The 15327-nt window shown below is 36.4% G+C and overlaps 1 protein-coding gene across 1 annotated transcript; it reads left to right on the top strand.

Moving 5' to 3' along the window:
• The first annotated feature begins 550 nt into the window (after nucleotides 1-550).
• On the top strand, nucleotides 551-1528 carry LOC140507314 (vomeronasal type-1 receptor 4-like). The gene has a single exon (XM_072615428.1). The coding sequence runs from the start codon at nucleotides 551-553 to the stop codon at nucleotides 1526-1528; it is 978 nt and encodes a 325-aa protein (XP_072471529.1).
• The last annotated feature ends 13799 nt before the right edge of the window (nucleotides 1529-15327 follow it).

Genomic DNA, 15327 nt, shown 5'->3' on the forward strand with positions numbered 1-15327 from the left:
TAAATGAGCTACTGTTATGCTATTAATAAGAGAAACAACTGAAGGTTAAAAAAAAAGTAATAGTTTTGCCCAGGGTAACTTGATTTTCTGTTATACTTTCTCACTTCAATTGCTATTTTTGTTGTCATATCTTTATCATATTTTAATAAATACCTTATGAAAATATTCTTACATATCTAGCCATTTGGAATTGAACTTGTGGATCCATTTTTCCAACATCAAAGTCAAAACCTTAAAAGAAGAAAAGACTTAGGATGGTAAGATGGACTTCTGGTGTCATATCTATGTTACTTCTTAATGTTATGTTAATTTTCACATCCTGGCTACAAAGGAAAAACATAAAAAATACAAAAAGGGCTCAGTGGTCACCATGCTCCCTCCAGCTGAGTTATATCAAAATTAAATCCAACACATGAGCTATCCAAGCATTTCCCAAATGGAGCCCCATTCTCTTCGATCACATCCTTAAGAAATTTCACAGATCTGTCTTTCTCTCCTAGGATTTGTCAGTTCTGAGCACAGTTCTTCTTCCCAAGACTTGGAGGAAATCATGCTTAGTTACCTGTTGTTGGGCATTTCCTTCCTTCTTCAGATTGGAGTTGGGATTCTTGGGAATTTCTTCCTCCTGGGCCTATATACCTCCTCTTTACTCACTGGTCACAAGCTGAGGCCCATAGAGTGCATTTTTTCCCACTTAGCCTTGGCCAACTCTAAAATGCTACTCTCCAAGGGAATCCCTCAGATGATTGTCTGTTTGGGCTTCAAAAATTTCTTGGATCCCATTTTGTGTAAATTTGTTCTTTACCTTTATGCTGTGGCCCGGGGTGTTTCTCTTAATATGACCTGCCTCTTAAGTTGTTTTCAGGTCATTACCATCAGTCCCAGTAAATCCAGGTGGGCAGAACTCAGAATGCAAGCCCAAAAGTGTATTGTCCCTTCCTGCTTCCTCTGCTGGTGTTTCTACCTGTTGATAAATTTCACTTTGCTTGGGACTATGCATAACTCAAGGTACTTCACTAACAATACAAAGATATGGCATCTGGGATACTGTTCAATTTTAACTCCTGCCTCTTTTAATGCTGAACTTTTTGCAATTGTCTTTTCTATGCCTGAGGTCATGTGTATGGGATGTATGATCTGTTCCAGTGCCTACTTAATGTTTCGCCTGCACAGACACCATGAGCAAGTCAAACATATTCATAGTCCTTATGTCTCTCCCAGAACTTCTCCTGAAAAAAGAGCCACCCGTGCTGTCCTTCTACTCGTGAGCACATATGTCTCCATTTATTCCATTAATTCTAGTTTGTCATTTTACCACTTTAAAATTGATAAACATGAGCCCTGGTTTGTGGCCACCTCAGAACTCCTAGCAGCATGGTTCCCAGCCATTAGTCCTTTTGTCCTGATCTCCTCTGACTCTCAAGTCCTCCAATATTGGTATACTCTGTGGCATAGGATAAATTCTTGTCTACTTTGCCACAATGTCCTCAACCATACTCATTCTCATCATTCTGACCTAACACTATGACAAACAAGTGTCTTTCAGAAGCTGATGGGAGAGGAGCAAGAACAGTGGAATCTAAGGATTTTAGAACCTAATTCTAAAAAGGGCCCCTGGGATCATGTATTGAAACTCTTTCACATTGTCTTCTATTTTTTCATTCTTTTGGGTTTGTTTTGTAATTTCTTGGTTTCTCATAGAGTCATTAGCTTCCATCTACTTCATTCTAATTTTTAAAGAGCTATTTTCTTTAGTGAGCTTTTGAACCTCCTCTTCCATTTGGCTAATTCTGCTTTTTAAAGCATTCTTCTCCTCATTGGCTTTTGGGGTCTCTTTTGTCATTTGAGTTAGTCTATTTTTAAAGGTATTATTTTCTTCAGCATTTTGGGGGGCCTCCTTTAGCAAGATGTTGATTTGCTTTTGGTGATTTTCTAGCATTGCTCTCATTTCTCTTCCCAATTTTTCCTCCACCTCTCTTACTGGATTTTCAAAATCCTTTCTGAGCTCTTCCATGGCCCGACACCACTGCATATTTATTTTGGAAGTTTTGGATGCAGAAGCCTTGACTTTTATGTCTTCCTCTGATGGTATGCGTTGTTCTTCCTCACCCAGAAGGATGGAAGAAAATACCTGTTCACCAAGAAAGCAACCTTCTATAGTCTTATTTTTCCCTTTTTTTGAACATTTTCCCAACCTGTTACTTGACTTTTGAGTCCTTTGTCAAGAGGAGGGTATACTCTGGGGACCTGTAAGTTCTCTGTTCCTCCAAGGTGGCACAATCAAGGGAGAGGAGTTACTCCTCTCCTGGCCTGCATGCTCATCTGGGAGATACAAAAGCTTTTCTGCCCCAGATCTGTAAGTAGAATTTTCTTTCCAGAGCTTCCACCAGCTCCACCACACCAGCACTCTTCCTCACTCTAGGACCACCACTCAGGGGTTAGACTCAGATCAGCAGCTCAGTTCCCCCAGGGTCTATAGGCAGAAGGCTCTAAAAATGGATGCTGCCGCTGCTGCTATCACCTGGGGTCTGGAATATGGGAGGGCCTTGCTCCTTCTCGCCCAGGTGAAAAAGCTTTCTCACTGACCTTTGAAGTTGTCTCCGTCATCTTAGTTGAGAGATCTGAGAACCATAGCTGCTGCCAAGGATTCTGCCCCCTCGAGGCCTGCTCCAGTCCTGTTCCTGCTGGTGCTGCATGGCCAAGGCTGTGCTAGGCTCCATGGGCTGTGCTCCACTCCATGCCTCATGTGATAGACCCTTCTTTTTGGCCGTCCAGGCTTCCTTGGACTGGAAATCTCTTTCACTCTGTCATTTTGTGGCTTCTGCTGCTCTAGAATTTGTTTAGAGTCATTTTTACAGGTATTTTATGGACTCTGGGGGAACAGCTAGAGTAGGTATGTCTTTCTACTCCACCATCTTGACTCTACCCCCCAAAAATTCTTTCATCTCTTAAAATGGAGTATCCCTCTTCAGACATCACCCGTCCTACTTTTGATGAACCTAATACAAGTGATATAGTTATTTCTTAAACTCATGTCTCCTGATTTCAAATCTACTTTTCCTTTCATTGAACCAATGATGTAAAAACACAAAGAGAAACAGAATTCAATAATGACTTTGTAGTAAGATATAATATTATCTGCATTTTAGAAGTACCTCACGGATCAGTGGAAGTGTTTGAGGCTAATACATCACTGAGCCTGGGGTCAGGAAGACATGAGTTCAAATCCAGCCTCAAATACTTCCTAGCTGTGTGAGCCTGGGCAAGTCTCTTAACCTCTAATTGCTTGATAAAATGGATCTACTGGAAAAGCAAATGCAAACCACTCCAGTATCTTTGTCATAAAAGCCAGAAGCGGAGTCATGAAGGGACAGACACCCTCCTGAAATGACTGATAAAAAAAAAAACATTATGTTCTGTTATATTTTATTAATTTTATAATTTTTTTTTCAAATTACATTTTAATCCAGTACAAGTCACAACCAGGAGTGTCATGGGTCACAATGCAGTCCCCTGGTAGCGTGTTTGACACCTCTGCATTAGATCATACTCGTGCTTGTGTTGAATGAACAGCATTTGTCATGGCTTCCTCTTTATCTTTAGTTTTCTAAACTGAAAATTTTCCAATTATTTTTTCAGAAAATATGATGTAGAAATAAGGAGCTGAACATGAAAATAGTAATTCTTGGAATCTAATCCTGTCTATCATTTATGACTACCATAAAATTTTTAAGGTCCTCAAATTACCTGAGTCTCACTTTTCTCCCTTTAATAATTGTGATATTAATACCCTTTGTAATGTCTTTCCAAGGTTCTTTGGAGGCCAAAAACTCCTTATGACAAAAAAAACTTTGAAAAATTAAAAATACTAAGTTGACATTTATACCATTATTATAAAAAATTATTATTAATATTATTATTTTACTTCTCCTCTATCTTCAATTTCTCTTGGACTCACCCTTCAGTCTCTTATAATTTTAGCCTTATGCCATGGGTTAGCAAGAATCATTCTCTCCAGCGTCTGACAGAGAAGAGATAGATTCTAAATGCAAGATTATATAAAATGGAGAGATAGATAGATAGATGTATATAAAGAGATTCAGATAGATAAGTAGGTCATGATATATGCTCATATATGTATGTATTAAATATACATATACATAAAGGTATAAATACTATTATGTACTATATACATACTGTGAGCATGAAGATTAAGATATTTATCTATATTTATCTATTTTGAACAAATTGAAATTAATATTACCTCTGATTTCTTCTCTATTGATATGCAATATATTAATTCTACAATATAATTGATTTTATTCCATAATAATTTTACGGTTGGATCTATATCCACATGAATAGATTTAAGCTCAGGAATCTAACTGAGCTAATTCAAAGAAAGCTTAATATTAAAAAAATATATTATCTCTCATGCAAGTATCCTCTGTGATATATCAAAATTTCTGTTTGTTTAGCCTCACAAAATTATCATCCCCAAAAGATGTAGCATTTGTCCTTTCCTGTTTTTGTGTTTTCAAGGGAGTCTTTATCTCTTCAATAAAGACAGCAAATCTGTTCAATGTAATCCCCTAGTAAAGACTACAAGGTACAGATGGGCCCCATAATACAATTAATATTCCTCAATTGGCAGAGAGGGGCATGATTAGCCTTACATGACTACCTCAGCTGAATGCCAGCCATCTTTCTCATTATAAGCAATTATGACATTGCCATCCCATCCTCAAAACTTATAAATGGTTTTTTTCACCCCTACCAAGAGCCCTTCTTTGTCATGTGTTAAAGAATAGAGTTCCCTCTTTCTCAGAGAGTCACTAGCTTTGTTGAGGTTGCCAGAGGGACTGGGTTGGTTGTTGTCCTTCATTCTCAAAGAGGAACAAAATGACATCATTATGATAAACTGAAGTTTCAGTGTGTCGGACTGTGTCTGATCAGACCAATATGAGCTCGGAATACTCTACTACAGATTGGACACAGATAGTTCGTGTAAATATTTGGGGTGGATATACCAAATTTGTGCATCCTAGATTTCCTTTGTATTGTCTCAATTATGCTTTGCTCATACAGGACAGCACCCTTTCTGATGTGGGCATGCCATGCTGAGTAGTCCTGTGGCAGTGTCTCCCATGTCACACAATCAAATCCGATGTTCTTGAAAAAGACTTTGAGAGTGTCCTTGCATCGTTTCTTCTGACCACCATGTGATCGCCTGCCCCATGTGAGTTCTCCATAAAATAGTCTTTTTGGCAAGCATATATTTTGCATTCGAAAAACTTGGCCAGCCCATCAAAGTTGCGTTCTATGAAACATAGTTTGAATGCTTGGCAGTTCAGCTTGAGCAAGGACTTCAGTGTCTGGTACCTAACCCCAGCCAGATGATCTTCAGAATTATCCTAAGACAGTTCGAATGGAAGTGATTTGGTTTCCTGGTATGGCGCTGGTAGACTGTCCATGATTCACAGGCACACAACAATGAGGTCAGCACAATGGCTCTGTAGACCTTCAGTTTGGTACTCACTCTAATACCTATTGTCTCCCAAATTTTTCTTCAGAGTCACTCAAGAACTAAGCTAGCTCTGGCAATGTGTGTGTCAACCTCATTGTCAATGTGTACATCCCTGGAAAGTACACTACCAAAGTAAGTGAACTTGTCCACAGCATTCTAGACTTCTCCATTTATTGTAACAGATGGTTCCATGTATGAATGGTGTGGTGGTGGCTGATGGAGCACCTGTGTTTACTTGGTGTTAATTATTAGGACCAAATTAGCACAAGTAGCAGAGAATTGATTTACAGTCATCTGCAAATAGAAAATCATGCACCAATACTCCCTCCACTTTGGTCCTGGCTTGTAGGTTTTTCAAATTGAAGAACCTGTCATCAGTACAGTAGTTGACCTTGATGCCATGTTCATTCTCATTGAAAACATTTGTCAACATGGCTGAAAACATCATGCTAAAAAGCATGGGAGCAAGCACACAGCCCTGTTTCACTCCATTGGTGACTGGGAAGGCACGAGAGCATTGTCCATTATCCAGAACCCAGGCAAACAAGCCATCGTGAAATTGACGTCCAATGCTCATGAACTTCTCCAGGCAACCAAATTTTGACACAATTTTCCATAAGCCTTCACTACTAACAGTGTCAAAGGCCTTGGTCAGATCTACAAATGTTGTGTACTGACCTCTGTTTTGCTCCTGGAATTTCTCCTGGAGTTGTCGGACACTAAACACCTTATCAATTCTTCCTTAGTCCTTTCTGAAGCCACACAATCTCTCAGATATAGGATCATCTTCCAGGTGAAGGATCAACCTATTAAGGAGAACTCTAGCAAGAATTTTGCCAGCAATGGCTAAGAGAGACACCTAGGGGACTGCGGAGTCCCAGTGCTGCTTCCAGCTAGAAATGACCCTATGCTCTGGGTCACCTGTGTGCAGGGTTGTGACTACAGCTCCCAGTGTGTCCACACCTGCTGCTTCACCACTTGCCACAGGACTTTGAGGTATAATAGTATTTGTCCTGTTGTTAATTAATATTAACTATATAATTAACTAATATTATTAGTCCTGTTGTTGTTGCATTGCTATTTTTATTACTTTTCCATATCTTCTGCCTATTTCTGAATTTAAAACAATAGAGATAATATGTATACTGTTATAATTCTCATTTACATCACTTGTCATATATATTTGAAAGACTTTAAGCTAATTGCATCCCTAGCACCTTGGACATTGCCTGCTTTATAATTTGCATTTATCAAATGCTTGTTTTTTAATTACTTGATTCCTCACACTTCTTTTTTTTAAAGAATTATGTTCCTTTCCTTTAATATAGCAAAATTTGTAGAACATTACTAAATTGAGGAACTTCTTGGGTGCTTTGGAATTAATTTTAAATGAGTCAATTATTAATATTTAGGGAGCATATAAGAACTTTCCAGTTTTTAAAGATATTTTATTTTGTTAAATGAGTTTTGTGATTCCTATATTATTTTCAACTTAAAGTTCAAAAGTTCTCTCACAATCTTTATTGAAACAAAAATGCAATAAAATATCTTTTCCCCCACATCTTAGCAGTTAAATTTCATCATTTTTCTAAGCTTAAATTGCTAGGTGATTATTAATAGGGATAACAATACTCATAAATATAAGTAAATTAATATATTGCATAGCGACATAAAGCTGGCAAACAACTTGTATTACCTTATTTGATTCCCACAAACACCTTATAAAGTAGCTAATGTTATTCTGTTTACTAGGAGAGCCAACTGAGGATGAGAAAAGTTGATTATTTTGTCCAGGGTAACATGATTTTCTGTGATAATTTCTCATTTTAAGCTGCCATTTTAAATTATATCATTTTTATTTATCATTTTAATAATGCATTTTGAAAACTTTCCTATCCACCTAGCCTTCTGGAATCAAACTTGTGAACTCATTCTTCCAACATCCAGGTCAAAGGCACCAAAAAGGAAAAAGGCTCTGGATTGCTAGATAGAGATCTGGTGTTATATCTACATTATTTCTGAATATTTTGCTAATTTTCACACCCTGACTTATCAAGGGAAAATATAGGAAATACAAGTGGTATATATAGGAAATGCTGAATGGCTCACTCCTCCCTCCCCAGCTCAATTATATTAGAATTCAGCCCAACAGTTAAGTTATCCCAATTTTTCCCAAATGAAACCCAATTCCCTTCAGTAACTCCCTTTAAAAATTTAACAAATCTTTCATTTTTTCCTAAGATTTGCCAGCACTTACCATAGTTCTTCTTTTTAAGAATTGGAGAAAATAAAGTTTAGTGAACTGGTGTTGGGAATTCTTTTTCTTATTCAGATGGGAGTCGGGATTCTTGAAAATGTCTTTCTCTTGGGCCTATATAGCTTACCTTTATTCAATGGGCACAGGCTAAAGCCCATAGAATACATACTTGTCCACTTAGCCTTGGCCAGGTCAGAAGTGTTTCTCTCCAATTGAGTCCCTCTAACCATTGTCTATTTGGGCATCAAAAATTTCTTGAATACTCTTGGGTGTAAACTTATTATGTTCATAATGTGGCCCAAAATGTTTCCCTCAGCATCACCTGCCTCTTGAGTTATTTTTAGGTCATCATCATCACTCCCAGTCACTCCAGGGGATCAGAACTCAAAATCCAAGCCCAAAAGTGTATTGTCCTTTCCTGCTTCTTCTATTTGCTTCTGTGCTGATGAATTTCACTTTGATTGAAACTATTTATAATTCAAGATAAATGACTAACAATACACAATGTGGCATCTGAGAAAGCATTCAATTCCTGCCTCTTTTAATGATGTACTTTTTGCAATTGTCTATTCTATTCTTGATGTTATGTGTGTGATTTTCATGATCTGGTCCAGTGTTTACTTAGGGTTTCTCCTGCACAGACACCATCAGCAAGTCCAACATATTCACAGTCCTCATCTCTCTCCTATAACTTTCCCTAAGAAAAGAGACACTCATGCTGTCCTCCTACTATTGAGGACATATGTCTTCTTTTATTCCATTAATTTAGCTTGTTATTTTAGCTATTTATTATATATAAATATATATTATTGTGATATAGTATTTATAGTATAGACTTAATGTGTATCTTTTTATATCTATTCATAATTTCTTTGTGCCCAAGATTGAAATGAAAATAAATTTTCTCAGAACTTTTTCTTGTACATATTTTTCTTTTTTCCTTTTTCATTCTGTGCTGTTCACTTAACATTCGTGCAATTTATTTTTAAAAATTGTAAACAAATTATAGGTGTCATTTTAGAGAGAAGAAAACTGATGTATCACATAACTTTCTAATATAAATGTAATCTATGGCCCAAAGGGCCATTTTTAAGAAGAATTTCCTCATTGGTGGAGACTGATTGCTCAATGCACCATGCCTGTGTGAAGGGAGGAGCTGATGAGAACTAGAAAGAAGAGACATCCTGGGTTTTTAGCTTTTACTTTGGAGAGAAAAGTCAAGTTGTTTGAAACTCTCTTCAGACACTTCAAGGGAGAAAGTGACTGGGAGGAAACCAATATGTATAAGAATTAACACTTTAATCATATTTCTGTGCCCTTTGGCAAAGATCTAAGACTCCCTCTCCTTATCTCGGTTGTGCTAAGTTAATTTGCTTTCAAGGAGACAAGTCATTCCCTTTGTATCATTTGATACATAGTCTCCTATTTCTCTGTTTTTTTGTTTGTCTCTTGATTTGAATAAATAGGTTTATTTGTTCTTTGTTATGCATATCCATCATGGAATTGGCATCTGGTGGGATGGTAATTCAGTTTTGGATAAATAACTTGGGACAGTCCTTTCTTGTTAAGGGAAAACAATCAGAATAAAATTTGAACCTAAAAAATTACTTCCCTGAGATTAATCATCTTTAAAGGAGAAGATAGATGTAATTCTAGCCCAGTACTCCCTCTCTCTGAGGAGAGCAGAATGGCCAACCTCTGGCCTCAACCAACTGCTTCCTTTAGCAAGCAGATAAGATTCTTTAAAGGAGGATGGAGAAAACTGATTGCAGAGATATGTGTTCTTGTTTCCCTGTAAGCCATATTTTGATTCATGCGGACACAGATAATCCACGTGGTGAAATAATTTAACACAACAAACACGCACACACACCCACACTCACATGCACAAACACACACACCACATTACATAAGAGATAAGATAGTAACAAAAGGTCCACAACTTCATTACTTTTTTGACTAAATTATGTCTTCAAGAAATAAAAACTTTATCAAAGGCTGAAGAAGTTGGGCTTTTATTGAGATGTGTAAAACCTTCTGTACTAGCAATAAGGTCCATTTTTTGGTATTTATCATTGTAAGGGAAGGAAAGAGACACCATCAGAAAAAGACATAAAGGCACAAGCAAAGAGAGTCACCACTAAAGTGCTTAGGAATATTAGCTTTATGCAGGACACTATTCAGAGACTGCATTGGGAGGCTGGAAACTTAAATGAAAAAAGAGTGTGGATACAAGATCTAGGATCCTTCAGGACAACCCCAAAGCCTAAGCCAGGCCAGGGTTGCTAATAGAAGTACCCCGTAATAAGGTAATAGTTTTCCTTCCTCTGTATACGACAACCTCTTAAACAGCTGCACCTCTGATCTCCTGGAGCTCAGGAAAGTTTCTCTCCTTTTTGCGTTTAATTGGTGACTTGGCCATTGTCATTATTCATTAGTAATGGCAGTTGGAGAATTATTAATCAGTAGGAATCCTTGAAGACATTTTCATCTGGGACAAAAATTCAATCTTTTAGACAAATCCCTTTTTCCCTTGGCAGATTAATGTCATTGGTCCTGTCCATGATATGATAATCACAGCTCCAAAGGCAGATGAGCCCAGATAATCCAGTTGTTATAACTAGGACCTGTCTATGCCATCACACATGGACACACACAAACACACAGATACACAGACACACATACAAAGAGACATTTTTTGTTTGGTGCAGCCATTTCCTCCACCCTAGAAGCAGAAAACAACTAGGTGAGTAACTCTTATATCTCAGTTTTAGATGTAGTAACTTGGAAGCAGAAAATCTCTTCCAGGAGACAATAAGAGTATTGCCCAGGCCCTATCGGCCTAGGGACAGGAAAAGGACCTTGAAAAGACTGTGGAACAAGTCTTGGAATTTTTCCTTGGTATCTTAATGCGTTCCTGTTGCAAATTTTTCTACTACTCCCTGACCTCATCACCCCTCATAGGTGACATTTCAACTTTACCTGTTATTCCTGATTTGAGAGCTCTTGATGTTTATTTGGGGCATGTTGTCAGAGGCATTTTCCCTATATCTGGTCACCAGACTCAGATGGCTGTGGAGGGGAAAGTGAGTCTGGTTGCTTTGCACAGTCCTGCCTCACTTCAATTCAAATCACTTGCTTGCAGTGACATCACCTCCCTGACGTAACGGTCCTCTTAGATAACAAAGGACAAACATCAACAACAACCTCCACTCTCCTGACATAACTCCTCTGGTCTTTTTGGGTTTTACCCTCTCTGTTCCTCACTGCACTTCCCTTTAACTACTATGTCAACCTTTTTTTCCTGACAATCAAATTAAAGCTTTTGTTTTTCTCCTCCCCTCCTTACCTTCCCTCTGACTTTCTGTCTTCCTGTCGTGGCAATTTATTCAGAACCAAAAAACTGTGTACTACAATTGTCATAAATAGGGTCAGTTTTCATTCTATCCATTTCCATTTTTTCATCATTAAGTAAAACTCTGGCAGCTAGGTGGCACAGTGAAGAAAATATTGGCTGTGAAATCAAGAAGATTTGAGTTAAAATCCAACCAGAGACACTTTCTAGCTATGTAACTGTGAGCAAGTCATTTAATCTTTTTGCCTCAGTTACTTCATCTGTAAAATAACAATAAAAATAGCACCATCACCCAGGGTTGTTGTGAGATCAAAGGAAACAACAGTTGTAAAGTGTTTAAAAGATGGTAAGTACTATATTAAGGCTAGCTATAATAACTATCATTATTGAAGTTCATTAGGATTATTTTAATTGTTCATTTTCCTCTCAAAAATAGATTTATTTCTCATTTTCATTCTTTCTTCTTGTTTTGTGTGAATTTTCAGTTTTGCCAATTGATAAATTTATTACTTATTGCCTGTGTGTTCTTAGACAAGTCACTTATCCTTTGTCAGCCTCATTTTCCATTCTTATAAAATGAAAAGATTGAATCAAATGAAGAAATATTATTGAGTTTTAGTTACTGCCTCAACTGGGTCCTCACTGTAGCAAATCAATCTTTTCATACTTCTCTGTTAACTTACTATCCCACTTACTGCAGTGGTACTGCCAAAACTCATCATTGCACCTCAACCCTTCTATCCCTCCCCTACCCTCCTTTTACATGAGAACTTTGCCTCATATTTGATTGGAAAAGATACCATTATCCAAGAACTTTTTTCTTATCCTATCTCCATCTCAAAGAACTCAAATACTTTTATTTCTATCTCCTCTTTATTCATCTCACATTAAGGCGTAGTCTCTCTCCTTTTTAAGGCAAAAATCTCTACATGCACAAGAAGCCCCATTACATCTTGTATATCAGATCCTCTATCATCCATATTTGATCATTTATTTTTAATATCTCATTATATTCTGGTCGCTTTTATTGTGCCCATAAACATATCCTCAACAAGCATATGATCAGCAATACAACGACCAAACTCACTTGATCTATCAGTTCTGGCTGGGGATCATTTCTTTTCTTGTCTCCTGTTCTTGTTAACATCTATGATAAGGCTATCTATAGAAGATTCCCTTCTCTTCTCTTCTTCCTCACATCTTGACTCTTCATGGTTTGGCTTCTAATCTTATCATTCAGCTGAATCTGCTCTCTCTAAAGTTACTAACAATCTCTTAATTACCATTTTGAATGGACTTTTTCAAATCCCTGTAGATATCTCTGCAAATTTTGACACTGTAGATGACCTTTTTCTTCTTGATATTCCTTATGTTTTCATGACTCTATTTTCTCCTGGTAATCCTCTTACATACCTAACTTCTCCTTCTTAGTCTCTTTTGCTGAATCTTCATTCAAGCCATGCCTGTTAAATAGTGGTGTACTGCAGGCCATACCACAGGGGATCTTATCAGGTCCCACAGATTATACCATAATCTCTATGCTGATGATCCTCAAAAACTATTTATCTTGTCCTAACTTCTCTGCTAACCTCTCATTACACATCTCCACTTGCCTATAAGACATTCTGAATTGGATGTCCTGATGACATCTTAAATTTAACATGTCCAAAACTATCTATCCCCCTTTCCTAGAGGTATTTCTGTTCTCATTTCTGTCTCCTTCCCTTGCCATATTCCTTCAAATTCCCAGCAAAATCTACCCATCAAGTGGGAATTTATAGGAATTGCCTAATACCTTTACTGATCCCCCTTGACTCTGGTGCCTTATCTTTATTGACTGTCTCTTATTTATCCAATATATAGCTTTTTTGCACGTAGTTGTTGCACATCATCTTTCCCATTAGACTGTAAACTTCTTCAGAGCAAGGACTGGTTTTTTACCTTTCTTTGCATCCCCAGCAAAGAGGGGTGAAGTGTCTGGTACATAAAGAGTTTATTGAATAAATGTTTATTGAATGACTGACTGACTAAATGGCTTCACAGGTGCATCACACCTCTAAATCTGTGATGTAAGATGATCCTTGGTAACTGATGTACAAGCTCCAGTTACTTTTTAGAATGGTCTTGTTGCCTACATATTTTGTGAGTACGGACATGATGATTACACGTACTATGATGTGGTATTTCCTGCGCCTGGATACAATTTGTCACCTAGTTCATTGATATTTCATGGAGAACCTTTGAACCAGTTTTACATTTAGCTCCAAGTTCCTTTACTTTTCTGGCTTAATTTGTAGCAAGAATGTTAAGATTGATACAATCCATTTCTATAAATACTGAACCCCTTTTCTGATTGCTGCCATTAACATTTAACATTTAGAGGAGCAAGATGTAAATAAATGGCTCCAGATTGTCTAAAGTATTTGTTATTTTTTAATACATTCAGTCCCATTTTGTCCCATTTTCTTGTTGTCACCATAGAAAAAGAAGTTATTGGACTGTGATGAGGGACATTTTGTACTTTTTTAATTTTTATTTTATTTATTAAATTTATTTATTTATTAATTAAATAGTATGTATTTATTTTATGGGTTTTGTCATAACCAAACAAAAGATTAATTCTATTTCTAGGACCCTACTTGAAAGTTGGTCAGATTGGTAGAGTCAGCTAGCAGATGTGTTCCACTCTCAAAGACAAAGAGAACTCAACAATACTCCTTCATCAGAATAAAAATGAGCAATTTAAAAGTAACCATATGTAGAAAATAATAAAATGCTATATGTTACATATGTCACATATACACAATAAGCTTAGCATTTGCTCAATGCTAAGATATTATTTATGAAACACAGCACAGTGACTGACATATAGTAGGCACTGTTTAAATGCTAACTCATTATTGTTGCTAATTATAATTTGTATTGTTGTTCTTGCACTATTATATTTGTTATTACTTTTCCATATTTTCTGTCCTTTTTCTGTCTTTTAAAAATGTGGACAATTTATATAATGTTATGATTCTCATTTATATCACTTTCATATGTTCTTGTATTCTTGACAGATCTAAAACTAATTGAGAGGAGGAATTATCTCTTTTTAAATTTATATCTATAGCACCTTGGACATTATCTAGAATGTAGTTTATATTTGGTAAATGTTTATTTATCAATTACTGGGTTCTTCATGTTGGTCTCTTTTATAGAATTATGATATTCTTTTATATTAATGCACCAAAATTTACATTAATGTACAAAAATTGAGAAATTTAGATTTGTTCCTTTGGGATTTAATTAAAATTAATCAACTATTAAAATTTTGGTAGCAGAAGATCTTGTTTGTAAAGATATTTTATTTGATTAAGTGGTTGCAGGAGTTTTGTGATTCCCAAAACATTCTCAATTTAAGTTTCAAAACAGTTCTCATGATCTTTATTGCAACAAAAATATAACATTTTTTGCATTACATCCAAGCTGTTAAATTTCATCATTTTCCTAAGCTTGAATGAATTGTAATTGTTAATTTCTGAATTATAATTAATCATTAATAATGAAAATAATAAATTAATATATTTTATAGTGCCTTGAACTTTGCAGTTCACGTCTTATACTATCTCATTTGATCCCCACAAAAGTCTTGTAAAGTACTTACTATTATTCCATTTAATGGGACAAGAAACTGAGAATGAGAGAAGTTGTTCGTCTTCCCCAGGGTCAACTGATTTTCTATGATAATTCCTCACTTTAAGTGTCATTTTTATTATTCATTTATTTTTATTTATCATATTTTAATAATGTATTGTAACAACATTCCTACCTAGGTTTTCAGGACTGAACTTGTGAATTCATTCTTCTAGAAGTTGGGTCAAAACTACCAAAAGAAAAAAAGGCTCCAGATTGCAAGATGAATATCTGGTGTCATAACTATGTTCTTTCCTAATGTTTTACTAACTTTCATGGTATGGGTACTAAGAAAAAATACAGGAAGTACAAACCAGTTTCAGTGGATCATCGCACTCACCTCCGCCTCAATTATATCAGAATCCAGCCCAACACACAAGTTATTCCAGTGTTCCCCAAATGAAACCCCAGTCTCTTCAATAATACTCTTTAGAAATCTAACAAACCTCTCTTTTTCCCCTAGGATTTGTCAGCACTGGCCACAGTTTTTTCAAAGTCTTGGAGGAAATA

This window comes from Notamacropus eugenii, chromosome 5 (assembly GCF_028372415.1).
Source record: "Notamacropus eugenii isolate mMacEug1 chromosome 5, mMacEug1.pri_v2, whole genome shotgun sequence".
Lineage (NCBI taxonomy): Eukaryota > Metazoa > Chordata > Mammalia > Diprotodontia > Macropodidae > Notamacropus > Notamacropus eugenii.

Excerpts from the sequence above, each read along its gene's own strand:
- LOC140507314 (XM_072615428.1), top strand. The coding sequence starts at position 551 with ATGCTTAGTTACCTGTTGTTGGGCATTTCCTTCCTTCTTCAGATTGGA.